Here is a 21,046-nt window from a genome sequence, read left to right as displayed (position 1 = left end):
CGTATGTTATCGTGTGTGTGTGTATGCATGTGTCTGTGCCAATGTTTGTGTTGCTTCACAGTCCCTGCTGTTCCATAAGGTGTTTTTAAAAATCGAATTTTACTGCTTGCGTCAGTTACTCGATGTGGAATAGAGTTCTATGTAGTACTGTGTGCCTCTCATAGTCTGTTTTGGACTTGGGGACTGTGAAGAGTTCTCTTGTGGCATGTCTTGTGGGGTATGCATGGGTATCCGAGCAGTGTGCCAGTAGTTTAGACAGACAGCTCGGTGCATTCAACATGTCAATACCGCTCATGAATAAAAGTAGTGATGAAGTCACTCTCCTCCACTTTCAGCCAGGAAAGATTGACATGCATATTAGCCAGCCGTGCTGAGTCAATTGCAATTTTCCTAAGTCCTATTTTGTGGCACACAAACATCTGAACAATAGTCAAGGTGTATAAGCATGCTGAATTTCTGTTATCAGTTTGTTTACTGTGAAATAGCATTGTATCTGGTCAAACACTATTTTTTCCCAGAAGTTTACTAAGGGTTGGTAACAGGCCGATTGATCGGCTATTTGAGCCAGTAAAGGGGGCTTTTACTATTCTTGGGTAGCGGAATCAAATCAAATCAAATTTATTTATATAGCCCTTCGTACATCAGCTGATATCTCAAAGTGCTGTACAGAAACCCAGCCTAAAACCCCAAACCGCAAGCAATGCAGGTGTAGAAGCACGGTGGCTAGGAAAAACTCCCTAGAAAGGCCAAAACCTAGGAAGAAACCTAGAGAGGAACCAGGCTATGTGGGGTGGCCAGTCCTCTTCTGGCTGTGCCGGGTGGCGATTATAACAGAACATGGCCAAGATGTTAAAATGTTCATAAATGACCAGCATGGTCGAATAATAATAAGGCAGAACAGTTGAAACTGGAGCAGCAGCACAGTCAGGTGGAAGTTGAAACTGGAACAGCAGCATGGCCAGGTGGACTGGGGACAGCAAGGAGTCATCATGTCAGGTAGTCCTGGGGCATGGTCCTAGGGCTCAGGTCAGTTGAAACTGGAACAGCAGCATGGCCAGGTGGACTGGGGACAGCAAGGAGTCATCATGTCAGGTGGTCCTGGGGCATGGTCCTGAATGACTTTAGCTTCCCTCCAGGCCTGAGGGCACACACCCTCTAGTAGGCTTAAATTGAATATGTGGCAAATAGGATTGGCAATATCGTCTGCTATTATCCTCAGTAATTTTCCATCCAGATTGACAGACCCCGGTAGCTTGTTGTTGTTGATAGACAACAATAATGTTTTCACCTCTTCCACACGGACTTTACGGAATTCAAAAGTACAATTCTTGTCTTTCATAATTTGGTCCGATATACTTGGATGTGTAGTGTCAGCATTTGTTGCTGGCATGTCATCCCTAAGTCTGCTTATCATGTCAATGAAAAAGTCATTAAAGTAGTTTGCAATATCATTGGGCTTTGTGATGAATGAGCCATCTGATTCAATGAATGAAGGAGCCGAGTTGGCTTTTTCCCCCAAAATGTCATTTAAGGTGCCCCATATCTTTCTATCATTCTTAATATAATTTATCTTTGTTTCATAGTGTAGTTTATTTTTATTTAGTTTAGTCACATGATTTCTTAATTTGCGGTGCGTTTGCCAATCAGTTGGGCTGCCAGACTTAATTGCCATACCTTTTGCCTCATCCCTCTCAACCATACAATTTTTCAATTCTTCATCAATCGAAGGGATTTAACAGTTTTTACAGTCATTTTCTTAATGGGTGTGTGCTTATTAGTAACTGGAATAAGTAGTTTCATAAATGCACCAAGTGCAGCATCTGGTTGCTCCTCATTACACACCACAGACCAGCAAATATTATTTACATCATCAACATGTGAATCACAACAAAACTTATTGTATGACCTCTTATACACTATATTAGGCCCAGCCTTTGGAACTTTGGTTTTCCTAGATATGGCTATTATATTGTGATCAAATACAAGTTTATTTGCCATATGCGCTGAATACAACAGGTGTAGACCTTAGTGAAATGCTCACTACATCCTATGGATTTGGATACTGCTTTAAAGCAAATATCTGCAGCGTTAGTAAAGATGTGATCTATACATGTTGATGATTTAATTCATGTGCTGTTTGTAACTACTGTTAGCTTAACTGACAACCTGATCCAGGTTGCAGGCACTTGTTACAGTTTGACGTTTTTTCCAAGTGGGCAGATTGATGATAGCTAGTCAATATGTAAAATCACCCAGAAAATATACTTCTCTGTTGATATCACATACATTATCAAGCATTTCACACATATTATCCAGATACTGACTGTTAGCACTTGGTCTATAGCAGCTTCCTACACTAATGGGCTTTAGGTGAGGCAGATGAACATGTAGCCATATTACTTAAACAGTATTTAACATTAGATTGTCTCTAAGTTTTACAGGAATGTGGTTCTAGACCGCAACACCACCTCTGTTGACATTTCTGTCTTTTTGGTAGATGTTATAACCATGTATTGCTACCACTGTATCATCAAAGGTATTATCTAAGTGAGTTTCAGAGATAGTCAGAATATGAATATCTTCTGTTACAAGCAAGTTATTGACTTCATGGATCTTGTTTAATTAGGCTACATATGTTAATATGGGCTAATTTTTTGCACTTTCCTGGGTTGCTTGATTATTTTTAATGCTTTTACTGGGAAGCTTATCAGAGGTAGACTTACTCATGTTATTTACATTGGAGCTGATAGTGCAGGGTGAGCTGCATAAAGTGGTCGTCCTACTATTGCACACCGCCTCAGTGCTAACAGTGTAACTCTGGTTTATAGCCTCATGATTACGGCTTATGATAGCTGTAGGATAAACAGATGTATTCGGTGCAATTAGGGGTACATAAATTAAATTACTTACATTGTGTTTGCCAATGCCCCTATGATCATGTACATTTGATGCAGCATTATGACGACTCATTGTCACAATGGTAGGGGTTAACTGAGATTGACTGGTAAATGATCCAAGACCTTGTTTCAATGCAGCCTTGAAATGCGTGGACAGAGTCCAGAAGCCAAGATGATTTGTATTTTTTTTATTTCACCTTTTTTTTAACCAGGTAGGCCAGTTGAGAACAAGTTCTCATTTAAAACTGTGATCTGGCCAAGATAAAGCAAAGCAGTGCGACAAAAACAACAACAGAGTTACACATGCGATAAATAAACGTACATTCAATAACACAATAGAAAAGTCTATATACAGTGTGTGCAAATGTAGTAAGATTAGGGAGGTAATGTAAGGGATTTCCTCCTCTTCTTCAGGAGAGGCGAAAAGGATCAGAAGACCAATATGCGGCGTGGTAAGTGTCCATGGTTCTTTTAATAAGAAATAGTACACATGAACAACTGAATACAAAAACAATAAACGTGGAATGAACGAAACCCAAAACAGTACAGTGTGGTGAAAAACACAGACACGGAAACAAACACCCACAAACACACAGTGAAACCCAGGCTACCTAAGTATGATTCTCAATCAGAGACAACTAATGACACCTGCCTCTGATTGAGAACCATACTAGGCCGAAACATAGAAATCCCCAAATCATAGAAAAACAAACAGACTGCCCACCCCAACTCACGCCCTGACCATACTAAATAATGACAAAACAAAGGAAATAAAGGTCAGAACGTGACAGGTAAGGCAATAAATAGGCCATAGTGGCGAAATAATTACATTTTAGCAATTAAACACTGGAGTGATAGACGTGCAGAAGATGGTTGTGCAAGTAGAGATACTGGGGTGCAAAGGAGCAAAAAATAAATAACAATAAGGAGATGTGGTAGTTGGGTGGGCTATTTACACATGGGCTATGTACAGATGCAATGATCGGTAAGCTGTTCTGACAGCTGATGCTTAAAGTTAGTGAGGGAGATATAATTCTCCAGCTTCAGGGATTTTTACAATTCGTTCCAGTCATTGGCAGCAGAGAACTGGATGGAAAGGCGGCCAAAGAGGAGTTGGCTTTGGGGGTGACCAGTGAAATATACCTGCTGGAGCATATTTGTTGCCAAACCCACTGGCTCCAAGTCATCTATACATCTTTGCTAGGTAAAGCCCTGCCTTATCTCAGCTCACTGGTCACCATAGCAGCAACCACCCATAGCACGCACTCCAAATCAAATCAAATGTATTTATATAGCCCTTCGTACATCAGCTGATATCTCAAAGTGCTGTACAGAAACCTAGCCTAAAACCCCAAACAGCAAGCAATGTAGGTGTAGAAACACGGTGGCTAGGAAGAACTCCCTAGAAAGACCAAAACCTAGGAAGAAACCTAGAGAGGAACCAGGCTATGTGGGGTGGCCAGTCCTCTTCTGGCTCTGCCGGGTGGAGATTATAACAGAACATGGCCAAGATGCTCAAATGTTCATAAATGACCAGCATGGTCAAATAATAATAATCACAGGCAGAACAGTTGAAACTGGAGCAGCAGCACAGCCAGGTGGACTGGGGACAGCAAGGAGTCATCATGTCAGGTAGTCCTGAGGCATGGTCCTAGGGCTCAGGTCCTCCGAGAGAGAGAAAGAAAGAGAGAATTAGAGAGAGCATACTTAAATTCACACAGGACACCGGATAGGACAGGAGAAGTACTCCAGATATAACAAACTGACCTTAGCCCCCGACACAAACTACTGCGGCATAAATACTGGAGGCTGAGACAGGAGGGGTCAGGAGACACTGTGGCCCCATCCGATGATACCCCTGGACAGGGCCAAACAGCTCGCCTGGGGGTTTGTTAACACAGTGTCCAAAGAAGGGCCAGAAGTATACAGAATGGTGTCGTCTGCGTAGAGGTGGATCAGAGAATCACCAGCAGCAAGAGCGACATCATTGATGTATACAGAGAAAAGAGTCGGCCTGAAAATGTAACCCTGTGGCAGCCCCATAGACTGCCAGAGGTCTGGACAACCGGCCCTCTGATTTGACACACTGAACTCTATCTGAGAAGTACTTGGTGAACCAGGCGAGGCAGTCATTTGAGAAATCAAGGCTGTTGAGTCTGCCGATAAGAATACGGTGATTGACAGAGTCGAAAGCATTGGCCATGTTGATGAATATGGCTGCACAGTATTGTCTTTTATCGATGGCGGCTATGATATCGTTTAGGACCTTGAGCGTGGCTGAGGTGCACACATGACCAGCTCGGAAACCAGATTGCATAGCGGAGAAGGTACAGTGGGATTCGAAATGGTCGATGATCTGTTTGTTAACTTGGCATTCGAAGAATTTAGAAGGGCAGGCTAGGATAGATATAGGTCTGTAACAGTTTGGGTCTAGAGTGTCACCCCCTTTGAAGAGGGGGATGACCGCGGCAGCTTTCCAATCTTTAGGGATCTCAGATGATACGAAAGAGAGTTTGAACAGGTTAGTAATAGGGGTTGCAACAATTGCGGTGGATCATTTTAGAAAGAGAGGGTCCAGATTGTCTAGATGGACTTCATCATTCCTATTGAGTATCTTCTGTTTCCAGAAGGTGTCAAAGTTATCAATAAAAGTGACTCCAGCAGAGCTACAGTAGTCTTTTAGCCAGCTTGTCCACACTTTGGTTCCTACCCTGTCACAATATCTCCTCCCTGACATTTCAATTAGTTGTCATGTCAAACAACACTATTATATTAAGTGCCCACTATTAAATTCTAACTATAGGATTAGAATAATCATTCTATGTCCATGATTCCAACAGTTCATGCAAGTGTTTTGCTCTAAACCTTAAGTCAAATTGCAATTGCAACATTTGGCTTAGGTTGTTTTCCCATATCGTGCAACCCTAAGTGGCAGCGTGGAAATTATCTCAAATTACAGCAGGAAATGCAGAAATGTATGAAAATGCAGAAACATTTTTGGGGTTGAAGTTGAAAGAATCCATGGAAATCACTTAAAATGTATGTGTTGCCACCTTAGGGTCACGCACTACTCATAAAGCAAAAAAATGAAATAGAAAAAAGTCATACTATGATACCGTACCATTTAAAAAACACAGTCTCCCGTTACTCCCAAATCAAATCTAATTTTATTGGTCACATACACATGGTTAGCAGATGTTAATGCAAGTGTACCGAAATGCTTGTGCTTCTAGTTCTAACAGTGTAGTAATATCTAACAAGTAATCTAACATTTCCCAACAAGTTGATATAGAATGGTGCCAACAATGATGGTCGCTTAGCATCGAGTTCTTAGTTAACTATGCAGCATTTTATTTTTTTACTTAATTTGTTACCCCAGGAAATCTTAAGTCTTATTACATACAGCCGGGAAGAACTATTGGATATAAGAGCAACGTCAATTTACCAACATTACGACCAGGAATACGACTTTCCCGAAGCAGATAATCTCTTCGGACCACCACCCAGGACAGTGGATCTAATCCCAGCAGCTGACCGAAAACAAAAGCGACGCAGAAAGGGCAGATGACGCGGTCTTCTGGTCAGGCTTCATAAACGGGCACATCGCTCACTGCTCCCGAGCATACTACTCACCAATGTCCAGTCTCTTGACAACAGGTAGACGAAATTCGAGCAAGGGTTGCCTTCCAGAGAGACATCAGAGATTCTAACATTCTCTGTTTCACAGAAACATGGCTCTCTCAGGATATGTTGTCGGAATTGGTCCAGTCACCCGGCTTCTCCATGCATCGCGCCGACAGAGATAAACACCTCTCTGTTTTATGATGAACAACTCATGGTGTTCACCTGACCTAGAATTCCTTACGATCAAATGTCGGCCATTCTACCTACCAAGAGAATTCTCGTCAGTAATAGTCACAGCTGTGAACACCCCCTCCCCCTTGTCTTGTCCGACTTCCCTGGCGAAAAGCAGCAGCATGTGGTGTTGCTAACTAGCCTCCTCCCCGGTAATTCCATTGGTTTCGTCTGTCCGGTCAAAATTATATCCTCCAGCGTACCGATCAAGGGGGAGAGGAAGTGACGCAAGCCTAACAAGGCTCGCCCCGGCAATTGCGGCCACTACGTGTCCCAGTCTGACTCCCATCAGCTCTGTGCTACTTGCCTTGGCGTAGACGGGGCAGCAGGGTAGCCTAGTGGTTAGAGCATTGGATTAGTATCCTGTAAGGTTGCAAGTTCAAACCACTGAGCTGACGATGTACAGATCTGTCGTTCTGCCCCTGAACAGGCAGTTAACCCACTGTTCCTAGGCCATCATTGAAAATAAGAATTTGTTCTTAACTGACTTGCCTAGTTAAATAAAAGTAAATAAAATAAAAAAGACCACACTTTGGCAGCTCGTTGATGCTGCTAGCTGTGCGCACTGCGCTAAGCTGGGCCCTGGTGTCATCAAATGTAGAGCATGGTACATGGGAAGTATTGCCCAGGCCTCGGTCTTGCTCAAGGTAGACTTAGTTTCAGGAGTTCAAGCGGAGGGAAAGCCTGGACACTCAAATTAAATCCAAATCAAATGTATTGGTCACATACACATGTTTAGCATATGTTATTGCGGGTGTAGCTAAATGCTTGTGTTTCTAGCTCCGACAGTGCTCTAACAGTTTCACAACATATACCCAAAATACACGTACATCTAAGTAAGGAATGTATTAAGAATATATACATATGTCAGAGTGGCATTGGACTAAGATACAACGGCACAGTATAGAATACATTATATACATATGATATGGGTGATGCAATATTTGCACATAATTAAAGTGACTAAAATAACGTACAATAGTTTACCTTCTGGATGATAGCTGGGTGAGCAGACAGTGGCTCGTGTGGTTGATATCCTTGATTATCTTTTTGGCCTTCCTATGGCATCGGGGGCTGTTGGTGTCCTGGAGGGCGGAATGTTTGCGTTGGGCAGACCGCACCACCCTCTGGAGAGCTTTGTGGTTGTAGGCGGTGCAGTTGCCATATCAGGCGTTGATACAGCCCAACAGGATGCTCCCAATTGTGCAACTGTAAAAGTTTGTGAGGGTTTTAGGTGTTAAGCCAAATGTATTTAGCCTCCTGAGGTTGAGGAGGCACTGTTGCACGTTCTTCACCACACTGTCTGTGTGGGTGGACAATTTCAGTTTGTCAGTGATGTGTACGCCGAGGAACTTGAAGCTTTCCACCTTCTCCACTGTGGTCCCATCGATGTGGATAGGGGGGTGCTCCCTCTGCTGTTTCCTGAGGTCCACGATCATCTCCAGAGTTTTGTTGATGTTGAGTGAGAGGTTATTTTCCTAGCACCACACTCCCAGAGCCCTCACCTCACCCTGTAGACGGTCTTATCGTTGTTGATAATCAAGCCTACTACTGTTGTGTCGTCAGCAAACTTGATGATTGAGTTGGAGGCGTGCTCGAGACCCAGGGCCTCGAGCTTGATGATGAGCTTGGAGGGTACTATGGTGTTGAATGCTGAGCTATAGTCATTGAACAGCATTCTTACATACGTATGTATGCCTCTTGTCCAGATGGGACAGTGCAGTGTGCAGGCGATTGAATCGTCTGTGGATCTATTGGGGTGTTAAGGAATTTAAAGTGGGTTTAGGGTGACAGGTAAGGTAGATGTTATATGATCCTTGACTAGTCTCTCAAAGCACTTCATGATGACAGAGGTGAGTCATTTAGTTCAATTACCTTTGCTTTCTTAGGTACTGGGACAATGATGGCCTTCTTGAAGCATGTGGGGACAACAGACTGGGATAGGGAGAGATTGAATATATCTGTAAGCACACCAGCCAGCTGGTCTGCGCATGCTCTGAGGACACAACTAGGGATACCATCTGGGCTGGCAGCCTTGCGAGGGTTGACGCGCTTAAATGTCTTACTCACGTTGGCCACAGAGAAGGAGAGCCCACAGTCCTTGATAGTGGGCAGTGTCGGTGGCAGTGTATTATCCTCAAAGCGAGCAAAGGTGTTCAGCCTGTCCGGAAGCAAGACGTCGGTGTCTGCGTCGTGGCTGGTTTTCCTTTTATAATCCGTGATTGTCTGTAGACCCAGCCACATGCGTCTCGTGTCTGAGCCGTTGAACTGGGACTCAACTTTGTCCCTATACCGACATTTAGCCTACTTGATTGCTTTGCGGGGGGAATAACTACGCTGTTTGTATTCTTTCATATTCCCAGTCTTCTGGGAATGCGGCAGTCCGCATGATCAAAACAATCTTGAAGCGTGGATTCCAATTGGTCAGACCAGCATTGAATAGTCCTTACCACGGGTGCTTCCTGGTTGAGCTTCTGCCTATAGGAGGGGAGCAGCAAGATGGAATCGTGGGCCGATTTGCCGAATGGAGGACGTAGGAGGGCCTTATATGCATTCTGGAAGGTAGTATAACAATGCTCTAGAGTTTTAGCAGCGCCAGTACAACAATCAATATGTTGATAGAATTTCAGGATCCTTTTCCTCAAATTTGGCAGACATAGCGGGGAGGGGAGAGGCCGAAGCCCCGCAGGCTAAAGATACTGCTTCACAACTACAGGAAAGTCTGAAGGTAACACACACGCAGTGATGGGCAAAGATACAGGTAACTTCCAAAATAAAGGAAACACTTGAGTAAATGAGGGATACAAAGTATATTGAAACCAGGTGCTTCCACACAGGTGTGGTTCCTGAGTTAATTAAGCAATTAACATCCCATCATGCTTAGGGTCATGTATAAAAATGCTCAGTTGCCCATTATTTTGGCTACCATGGCTAGAATAAGATATTTCAGTGACTTTGAAAGAGGAGTCTCAAAGGAGCATATGGTGTTTAAAGTGTTGGTGTGTGTCTCAGTCAACAGATCCCAACCCAATTGAACACTTCTGGGAGATTCTGGAGCGACACTTGAGACAGCTTTTTTTCAATCAATATGTTGATAGAATTTCAGGAGCCTTTTCCTCAAATTTGCTTCATTAAAATCCCCAGCTATCATAAATGCAGCCTCAATATATGTGGTTTCCAGTTTGCATAAAGTCCAGTGAAGTTCTTTGAGGGCCGTCGTGGTATAGGTTTTTTGGGGGGATATAGACCGCTGTGGCTATTATTTAAAAAAATTATCTCGGGAGATAGTGCGGTCGGCATTTGATTGTGAGATATTCTAGGTCGGGTGAACAGAAGGACTTGAGTTCCTTTATGTTCTCACAGTTACACCATAAGTTGTTAATCATAAAACATATACCTCCACCCTTCTGCTTCCCGGAGAGATGTTTGTTCCTGTCGGCGCGATGTACTGAGAAGCCAACTGGCTTTACAGAGCCAGACAGTATATCTTGAGAGAGTCATGTTTCCGTGAAGCAGAGTATATTACAATCCCTGGTGTCTCTCTGAAAAGCAACTCTCACCTTGAGCTCATCAACTTTATTATCCAGAGATTGGACATTAGCAAGTAAAATACTCGGGAGTGGTAGGTGGTGTGCACACTTCCTAAGTCGGACCAGAAGACGTCCCTGAGTATCTCTCCTCCGCCAGCGTTGTTTTGGGTCAGCCTCTGGAATAAGTTCAATTGCTCTGGGGAGAGCAAAAAAACGATCTGCTCCAGCGAAGTCGTAATGCTGGAAGTTCTGGTGAGTTACCTCCTCTCTAATATCCAATAGTTCTTCCCGGCTGTATGTAACGACACAAAACAATTCCTGAGCTAATAACGTAAAAAAGAGCAGATAAACAAACAAAATACTGCAGCGTTTCCTAAGAGCTAGTCGCGATGCTCCCATCTCCGTCGGCGTCATCGTCATCCCTCCACTTGAAGTCCTGACAAAATTCTTCCCAGGAGGCCAATGAGCCTGGTACCGCTATAGATTTTTTCCTTCTATGTAGTTTTTCCTTGCCACTGTGCTTCTGCTAGCTCTTTGTTGTCTTGGACAGACTACTGTAAAGCACTTTGTGACAAAGGCTTATCTCTTTCTTGTCCTCATCCTCTCTCTTCTCGCCCTCACACTTTCACTTTGTCTCGGTTTCTCTCCTTCTCTTCTATCTCTCCCTGTATCTCAGGGGTAAAGGGGACAGTCCAGAGGTGCGTGCGCTATGTAAACTCATTGGAGCAGCTCTCCTGACCCTGCAGGCTAAGACCAACAGAGCGGTGGCCAACATGAGGCCTGCCAAACCAGCCATCACTCTGCAAGGCAAGATGGAGCAGGCCCTACGCTGGGTCAGCAACCCTGGACAGGATGACAGGGGTGTGGGTGAGTGAGGGAGGGAGAAGGGGATGTGGGGAGAGGAGAAACCAGGGGAGAGGAAAGGAGAGGATAATACAGTATAGTGTCCATATTTATTTTGCACACCCCTATGTGCATGTGTGTTTATGTTGGACTCTGTTTCTGCCATGCTGCCGTCTGAGTGCAGTGTGTGAGCGGCCACAGCACAACGCAGGTAACTACTTTTACAGAGAACTGAACCATAAAGCTGTTGTGCTGTACAGTGAACTCATAAAAGTATTGGGACAGTGGCACATTTGTTGTTGTTTTGGCTCTGTATTCCAGCACTTTGGATTTGAAATTATACAATGACTGAGGTTAACGTGCAGACTGTCAGCTTTATTGAGTGAACTGAACTAACATATTGAGTGAACTGTTTAGAAACTACTGCACTTTTTGCACATAGGCCCCAATTTTAGGGGGGACTATAAACGGTTCAGCCGATATGGATGAAACCCTAAAATGAAAGCTGTCAGTCTGCATTTTAACCTCAAAGTCACTGCATCATTTAAAATCCAAAGTGCTGGAGTACAGAGCCAAAACAACTAAATATTTGTCACTGTCCCAATACTTATGGAGCTCACTGTATATCGTTTTACAATACTAAAGTTGTACTATCATGTCATTTGAGACATGGCCATGAACTCTGAGTCGCATTAGTGCACACCGTAGCAAAACGTTTTGAAATGGGAAATGTTTTGCAACAAAGTATATCAAATCCAGTGTGTTACACATGCATTACTCTACCCTTAAGGTCAGGCAGCAATCCGGGGCTTGTTATCGGAGGGCCGCCGGTTGGCTGGAGGGCTGGGGGGGCCGTACCGGCAGGACATGATTGTCTGCTGCGATCGCAACGAGGCGCTGATGACATCACTGGCAGACATAGCGGGGAGGGGAGAGGCCGAAGCCCCGCAGGCTAAAGCTACTGCTTTACAACTACAGGAAAGTCTGAAGGTAACACACACGCAGTGATGGGCAAAGATACAGGTAACTTCCAAAATAAAGGAAACACTTGAGTAAATGAGGGATACAAAGTATATTGAAAGCAGGTGCTTCCACACAGGTGTGGTTCCTGAGTTAATTAAGCAATTAACATCCCATCATGCTTAGGGTCATGTATAAAAATGCTCAGTTGCCCATTATTTTGGCTACCATGGCTAGAATAAGATATTTCAGTGACTTTGAAAGAGGAGTCTCGAAGGAGCATACGGTGTTTAAAGTGTTGGTGTGTGTCTCTGTCAACAGATCCCAACCCAATTGAACACTTCTAGGAGATTCTGGAGCGACACTTGAGACAGCTTTTCCCACCACAATCAATAAAACACCAAATTATGTAATTTCTTGTGAAAGAATGGTGTTGCATTCCTCCAGTAGAGGTCCTTGCAGAATCTATTCCAAGGCACATTGAAGCTGTTGCAGCCCAAAGCCCTATGTGCTAACCACAGGATACCCACATCATGTGCGTTGCAAAATAAATGTACACATACATGTTATTCAATCATTGCGCATCAACTAAAATAGAACTTGGTTCTATTTGTGACACTTGACACGCTGCAAGTCCCGCCTCTCCAATCTCCAGCATATACCCACGTGGGTGATTGAACGATGAATTGAGGTCCACACTCCAGTCCAGTTGTTGGTGGTAATGCACCTTACAGTTGCATGCCAACCACCATATAAAGTCCAAAGAAGAAGAAGCCTGATGGAGAGATTACGAACTCGGTTCACACTTTTATCTGTGGCTGAATTGTCGGAGTAGAAGACCTTGTGCATTTCAGGTAAAATAAAAAACTAAATGTTCTATCCCAGGACAAAATAGCGAACAACAGCAAGCTAGCTAGCTAAATTGCCATAAATGTTTAATGCTTTTCGACCAGTTGTTTTGATATTTCATCCTGCGTGGACTGATTGCGTCTGGTGTGGGTGGACAAAATCAACATGCGCTTGAGCGGTGTGGTCAGTACGTAAGACACTTAATGTTGGCACGTAAGACACTTAATGCCAACATTAAAGCATCCTGAGACATTCATGTGTGGGGTTGCTTCTCAGCCAAGGGAGAGGGCTCACACAATTTTGCATAAGAACACAGCCATGAATAAAGAATGGTACCAACACATCCTCCGAGAGCAACTTCTCCCAACCATCCAGGAACAGTTTGGTGACAAACAATGCCTTTTCCAGCATGATGGAGCACCTTGCCATAAGGCAAAATTGATAACCAAGTGGCTCGGGGAATAAAACATTGATATTTTGGGTCCATGGCCAGGAAACTCCCCAGATCTTAATCCCATTGAGAACTTGTGGTCAATCCTCAAGAGACGGGTGGACAAACAAAAACCCACAAATGCTGACGAACTCCAAGCATTGATTATGCAAGAATGGGCTGCCATCAGTCAGGATGTGGCCCAGAAGTTAATTGACAGCATGCCAGGGCAGATTGCAGAGGTCTTAAAAAACAAGGGTCAACACTGCAAATATTGACTCTATTAAAGCCTTTGACACTTATGAAATGCTTGTAATTATACTTCAGTATTCCGTAGTAACATCGGACAAAAATATCTAAAGACACTAAAGCAGCAAACTTTGTGAAAAATTCTCAAAACTTTTGGCCACGACTGTACATTAGACATAATGTAAAAAACATGTACTGATATAAATATCCATGCTGTCAGGACTTGAAGGGTCGTATGCAGGAAGTCATGACCCAGGAAGTATCCGATGTGTTCAGTGACACCACCACCCCCATTAAACTACTGGCTGTGTCTGCGACTGCCCCCCCAGAGGCCCCACACAGAGAAGAGGTATGTGTGTGTATGTCTATATATGTATATTTCCTTTCTACAACGTTGTGTTGCGTTACGGTCAGTGTTTGTAGAGGCTAATTTGTGTGTGTTGCAGGTGTTTGATGAGCGTGCTGGTAACTTTGAGGCCCATGCGGGTCGCCTGGGCGCAACAGCGGAGAAGGCGGCGGCCGTGGGATCAGCTAATAAAAACACAGTTGAGGGAATACAGGCTACCGTTAAACACACCAGAGAACTCACTCCACAGGTACGTGTGTGTGTGTCCACGGACTTAGTCTTTAGATAGACACAACAATGATGTTGATTATGAGTGTGTGTTCAGGTGACCTCCGCAGCTCGTATCCTGTTGAAGAATCCAGGTAACCAGGCGGCCTACGAACACTTTGACACCATGAAGAACCAGTGGATCGACAATGTAGAGAAACTCACTGGTAACACACACACACACTCGCATGCATGCATATGCAACCGCAACCACACACACGCACACTCGTGGACACACACCCAAAGATTTCTGAAGGCTGTATACTGTATGTTTCACTCTTCCTCATGTCTCTTTGTGTGTCTGTGTGCTTGCATGCGTGTGTGTGCAGGTCTGGTGGATGAAGCCATAGACACCAAGTCTCTGCTGGATGCGTCTGAGGAGGCGATAAAGAAGGACATCGATAAGTGTCGTGTCGCCATAGCAAATGTACAGCCACAGATGCTAGTTGCCGGGGCGACCAGCATAGCTCGGCGAGCCAATCGCGTACTTCTGGTAGCGAAGAGAGAGGTGGAGAACTCAGAGGATCCATGGTTCAGAGAAGCAGTGAAACGTGCATCAGATATACTTAGCCACACTATATCACCTATGGTTATAGACGCTAAGGCTGTGGCCGGAAATATACAGTACCCAGGTACTTACACGCACGCACACATATATGCCTTGTTTCTGCCACTTGTATGTACAGAATTTGACTGTAATTCATGCCCATACTCTCCCACTCAGCCCTTCAGAAGGCCTTTTTAGATTCTTGCCTCAGAATTCTGGCTGCTGTTGGGAAGGTCAGAGAAGCCTTCAGCCTCCCGGAACCAGACTTCCCCCCTCCACCCCCAGACCTAGACAAGCTACACGTGAGTACAAACACACACACACGCAGTGTTACACAAACTCTTGAACTGTTTCAGCGTCAGGCATTGTTAATTAAAACAAGAAAAACAATGCTATCTGGGGCTTAGAGGGGGCCTACATCTCTCCGTCCGTCCAACCGTCTTTCTGTCCGTCCGTCTGTCCTCTCCAGGTGAGTGATCAGGAGCAGGCCCCGCCTAAGCCCCCCCTACCAGAGGGAGAGGTGCCCCACCCCGCCCCCCACCTCCAGAGGAGAAAGAGAGAGACAAAGATGAAGACTTTCCAGAGCAGAAGGCAGGAGAGCTGCTCAGTGAGCCCATGATGGTGGCTGCTAGGCAACTACACGATGAGGCACGCAAGTGGTCCAGCAAGGTCAGCACAAACACACACACACTATACATACACTGCTCTGGTGTTAGGGTGCTAGCCATTAGCTTTAGTGCAGCTGTAAGTATGTGCTAGTGTGTATGTGTGTTAGTGCAGGTGTTCATGCATTTCTCAGACAGGAGTAGACCTACTGTATACGGTTTAGCTGTGCTAGTAGGCCCTACCAGTGGTATTACTGTGGTAATGCAGGCTTAGTTCCAGTGGTAATGTAATCTATTGGGTTTAGTGCAGAGTTTTACTTCAGCTACTGTATTAATATCTACAGAGGAAGGATTGGTTATGACAAATAGGAGAGTTATGGAGGGGTTATGGTTATGATATAGGAGACATGTGGAGTGGTTGGGTATGACAGATGCCTTTCTCTGATGTCCTGTGTGTCTCTACTCTGAGTTGTGCAATAAAGGGATTTCTCCAACACAACTGTGTTGTTGAAATATGAAGATCTGGAAGCTGATTCCAATTTCAGACGAAAACTGGAAACTGTCATCTGAGAAAGGTGTCTGTTGCAAAATTCCCTTAACTTTACTAAAAATTCCCAAAATTCTCAGATTTTCCAGAAATTGTAGGATTCCGTATTTCTTGCTTATTCCTTTCTGATTCCGGGAATCTTCCAACCAGGATTTTCGGAAAACCTGGGAATTTTGGGAAAGTTACGGGAATTGTTTAACCCTAAACAAGAGGACTAGAACAGAACAGTCTTACAGTGTATGGACAAAAACACAATTCTCTCTCTGTCAGAGTCAGTATGGGTTTGGTTTCTGTCTGCTACACAACATTGAAACAATTATAGAATAATGTTGTACCTGTATCTAAATGAACACTGTAGCCCAGGCTGACTCCCTCTCCCCCTACCACAGCTCTCCTCATTGCTACCTGCCTAGCCCAACTCCTCCTTCCCCTCCTCTCTCCTCCCTGATAGAACTGTCTGCCTCTTCTCCTCTCTTCTTTCCGTTCTCCCCCAGTGGTAGTATCGCTTTTTCCCCTCCATTCTCTCATTCCTCTTCCTCCCGACTGTAGACTTCCTCTTGTCCTCTCCATTCAGTGCCTGTCATACTAACGCTCTACTTTCTACATGCTGCCTCCCATCTTATCACTCTCCTCGTCCCTCCGCCTCTCTCCTCACCCCTATCCCTCCTACTCCACTCCACTCCCCTCCTCTCCTCACCCACCCCCAGCCTGAGGAAGAGGAGGGTGTAGAGGTAGATGATGAAGACGAGTTTACTGACGGTGAGGATGACTATGAGCCAGAGCTGTTAATGATGCCGTCTAACGGCAATGCAGTAAATCAACCCATCCTAGCCGCCGCACAATCGCTTCATCAAGAGGCGCGCAAGTGGTCCAGCAAGGTACTGGCCACTGCATCCCCTCTGCATCCTGCTGTTGAAAAAGTAACCTACTGTTACTATGGGAACAAGTAATTTACTGTTACTATGGGAACTTGTAATTTACTAGGATTGCGTTTTCAGAAAGGTGTAGACTACGTCCTGACTGCATCCCATCTGCACCGCTACTATGGAAACTCTCGGCTCTGCATCCTGCTGTAACCATGGGGACATCCAATCAGCTATGGCTGCTGCATTACTCCTGGACACTTAGTTGACACACAGTTGTGTTTACATTGCGTTGTTGGGGTTAAGGTTGCCTGTGAGGATTGTTGTTGGAATGGCACCTTTGTTGCACCTGCTGGATAAACTGATACTGGCTTCTCAAGTCCCTCCCTTGGGTAACTAAGTGGTTTAGAGGAGGAGCCAGACGCTCTGACTCTGCCTTTGTCCAACCTGTGAAGCCAAGGATGACAGTTTCTCAATACTTTCTGGGTGATGTAGTGTTCCTAGCTGCCTGCTGTTGGTAGGATGACACTTCCTGCTTTGCCTGATGATAAATATTAACCTCCACCTGACCATCATCACATGGTATAAGCTATCAGCGATGTATGTGAGTGTGTGTGAACGTGCATGCCTGAGTGTTGTAAAACATTCTAAATCAAGCTCAAGAAAACTAACTTTTGGACTACACATTTTCATTACACATGATCGTCAACCACTGAAGATCAATGTCTGAGAACATACATGTATGAAAGACTAACACAGAGGCATGGAGATGTGGAACGTGAAACACGTCAGATGCATTCAGGAATACCCCACCCATCCACAATACTAACTCCCTCTTTACCATTGTCCCTCCCCCCAATCTCCCCCATCACACCCTTCACCCTTCCCCCTTCCTCCACAGGGAAATGACATCATTGCGGCGGCCAAGAGGATGGCGTTGCTGATGGCTGAGATGTCTCGGTTGGTACGTGGCGGCAGCGGTAATAAGCGGGCTATGATCCAGTGTGCTAAAGACATTGCCAAAGCCTCGGATGAGGTCACCCGGTTGGCCAAAGAGGTGGCCAAGCAGTGTACTGACCGACGCATCAGAACCAACCTGCTGCAGGTACTCAAGCACGCACATACAAACACGCACCTGCACGCACACTCACTCACTCAGGGGGTGTACTGTAACATGCTGTTTGTATCCAGGTGTGTGAGCGTATCCCCACCATCAGTACTCAGCTGAAGATCCTGTCAACAGTCAAAGCCACCATGCTGGGACGAACCAACATCAGCGAGGAGGAGTCTGAACAAGTGAGAGAGAAAATTAAGAAAAAAAATCCTCAGCAAATCTACACACAATACCTCATACTGACAAAACGAAAACAGGTTTTTCAATTTTTAAAAAATGTATTAAAAGTAAAAAACAGAAATACCTTATTTACATAAGTATTCAGACAGCTTGCTATGAAACTTGAAATTGAGCTCAGGTGCATCCTGTTTCCATTGATCATCCTTTGATGTTTCTACAACTTTAATTGAAGTCCACCTGTGGAATATTCAATTGATTGGATATGATTTGGAAAGGCACACACTCTGTCTATACAAGGTTCCACAGTTGACAGTGCATGTCAGAGCAAGAACCAAGCCATGAAGGAATTGTCCGTAGAGCTCCAAGACAGGATTGTGTCGAGGCACAGATCTGGGGAAGAGTACCAACAAATGTATGCAGCCTCGAAGGTCCCCAAAAACACAATGCCCTCCATCATTCTTAAATGGAAGACGTTTGGAACCACAAAGACTCTTCCTTGAGCTGGCCACCCGGCCAAACTGAGCAATCGGGGGAGAAGAACCTTAGTCAGGGAAGTGACCAAGAACCCGATGGTCACTCTGACAGAGCTCTAGAGTTCCTCTGTGGAGATGGGAGAACCTTCCAGAAGGACAACTATCTCTGGAGCACTCCACCAATCAGGCCGGAAGCCACTCCTCAGTAAAAGGCAAATGACAGCCCGCTTGGAGTTTGCCAAATGGAACCTAAAGACTCTCAGACCATGAGAAACAAGATTATCTGGTCTGATGTAACCAAGATTCAACTCTTTGGCCTGAATGCCAAGCATTATGTCTGGAGGAAACCTGGCACCATCCCTACGGTGAAGCATGGTGGTGGCAGCATCATGCTGTGGGGATGTTTTTCAGCAGCAGGGACTGGGAGACTAGTTAGGATCGAAGGAAATATGAACAGAGGAAAGTACTGAGAGATCCTTGATGAAAACCTGCTCCAGAGCGTTCATGATGTCAGACTGGGGAGGAAAGTTCACCTTCCAACAGGACAACGAGACAATTTAGGACTGGCTTCGGGACAAGTCCCTGAATGTCCTTGAGTGGCCCAGCCAGAGCCCGGACTTGAACACCGATTGAACATCTGCAGAGATCTCCCCAAATACATACCCAAGACTCAAGGCTGTATTTGCTGCTTCAACAAAGTATTGAGTAAAAGGTCTGAATACTTATATAAATGTGATATAATATATATATATATATATATAATATATAAATGAGCAAAAATGTCTAAAAAACTATTTTTGCTATGTAATTATGGGGTATTGTGTGTAGAGGATAAAAACAATTTAATCGATATTAGAATAAGGCTGTAACCTAACAAATTGTGGAAAAAGTCAAGGGTCTGAATACTTTCTGAAGGCACTCTATATATTTTCAAACCTGTTTCAACTCCCTTGCTCCCCCAATGGCCACAGTGTTTAACCTCTCTCTCACTCTCTCCCTCCAACATCCAGGCTACAGAGATGCTGGTCCATAATGCCCAGAACCTGATGCTGTCAGTGAAGGAGACCGTGAGAGAGGCCGAGGCTGCTTCAATCAAGATCCGCACCGATGCAGGCTTCACCCTGCGCTGGGTCCGCAAGACCCCCTGGTACCAGTAACACACACTGGTGCCAACACACACATACAAACAAACAGGTGTAGTTTTACGGCATACTCTGTATGTGTAGTTAGTAGAGTACACTTAACGACATCCCTGTTGAAATAAGTTTGAGTTGTTAGCTCCAGAGTTCAATTTATCCGTTACCATGTTATTATGTAGGACAACAGCTTCAATATATATTTTTTTGTATGTTGGGTTTCAAGAGTTTTTTTAGCATGAAGAGTTTTTATATTTTCTAAACATGGTGACTTCTTTTTTTACCTGTCCCATTCTAAATGAATGTCACCGGCCCACTTCAACCACTGGTACACAATGAATGGGTTCTAAATGCCACCCTATCCCCTATATGTCGCACTACTTTTGACTACAGCCCTATGGGTCCTGATCAAAAGTAGATCACTACATAGGGAATAGCATGTGACATACAGTGACAGCTTTGTTTGTATGATGTTAATATGATATGAAGTGAGTGATATGCTATTTATTGACTTCTGGAAGCTGTCAGGCTGGCGTGTTGGTTGGTGCTCAAGAGATGCTTCCTGTGTTTTTACTGAATTTTATTTGACATGTCACAAACATCACCAAAGACTTTGTTTTACACCACTGTATATGAACATACACTATACACTACCGTTGGAAAGTTTGGAGTCACTTAGAAATTTTGCCAATTAAAATAACATGAAATTGATCAGAAATACAATGTAGACATTGTTAATGTTTTAAATGACTATTGTAGCTAAAAAACGGCAGATTTTTTAAATGGAATATCTACATAGGCGTACAGAGGCCCATTATCAGAAACCATCACTCCTGTGTTCCAATGGCACATTGTTAGCTAATCCACGTTTATCATTTTAAAAATGCTAATTGATTATTAGAAAACCCTTTTGCAATTATGTAAGCACAGCTGAAAACGGTTGTGCTGATTTAAAGAAGCAATGAAACTGGCCTTCATTAGACTAGTTGAGTATCTGGAGCATCAGCATGTGTGAGTTTGATTACAGGCTCAAAATGGCTAGAAACAAAACTTTCTTCTGAAACTTGTCAGTCTTATTGCTTAAGGCCAGACTTAAGGCCAGTTTTATTGCTTTCTTAATCAGCACAACAGTTTTCAGCTGTGCTAACATAATTGCAAAAGGGTTTTCTAATGATCAATTAGCCTTTTAGCTAACACAACGTGCCATTGGAACACGGGAGTGATGGTTGCTGATAATGGGCCTCTGAACGCCTATGTAGATATTCCACAAAAAAATCTGCCGTTTCCAGCTACAATAGTCGTTTACAACGTGTCTAAACTGTATTTCTGATCCATTTGATGTTATTTTAAATGGA

The 21,046-nt window shown here is 44.2% G+C and overlaps 1 protein-coding gene across 1 annotated transcript in view; it reads left to right on the top strand.

Moving 5' to 3' along the window:
- LOC115113429 (vinculin-like) overlaps nucleotides 1-20,487 on the top strand; it is a 53,202-nt gene extending 32,715 nt beyond the window's left edge. The window contains 13 exon segments of the mRNA XM_029641045.2: nucleotides 10,959-11,149; nucleotides 11,916-12,115; nucleotides 13,834-13,962; nucleotides 14,060-14,209; nucleotides 14,285-14,393; nucleotides 14,556-14,858; nucleotides 14,951-15,075; nucleotides 15,243-15,294; nucleotides 15,297-15,442; nucleotides 16,633-16,803; nucleotides 17,690-17,893; nucleotides 17,980-18,084; nucleotides 19,566-20,487. Of these exon segments, the coding sequence (XP_029496905.2) occupies nucleotides 10,959-11,149; nucleotides 11,916-12,115; nucleotides 13,834-13,962; nucleotides 14,060-14,209; nucleotides 14,285-14,393; nucleotides 14,556-14,858; nucleotides 14,951-15,075; nucleotides 15,243-15,294; nucleotides 15,297-15,442; nucleotides 16,633-16,803; nucleotides 17,690-17,893; nucleotides 17,980-18,084; nucleotides 19,566-19,712 (2,032 nt within the window). The 3' untranslated portion in view covers nucleotides 19,713-20,487.
- Nucleotides 20,488-21,046: the final 559 nt, after the last annotated feature.

The sequence above is a fragment of the Oncorhynchus nerka genome, linkage group LG28 (genome assembly GCF_034236695.1).
Source record: "Oncorhynchus nerka isolate Pitt River linkage group LG28, Oner_Uvic_2.0, whole genome shotgun sequence".
Lineage (NCBI taxonomy): Eukaryota > Metazoa > Chordata > Actinopteri > Salmoniformes > Salmonidae > Oncorhynchus > Oncorhynchus nerka.
The sequence above is the reverse complement of the archived record's forward strand: the minus strand, read 5'-3'. Positions and strand labels throughout refer to the sequence as shown.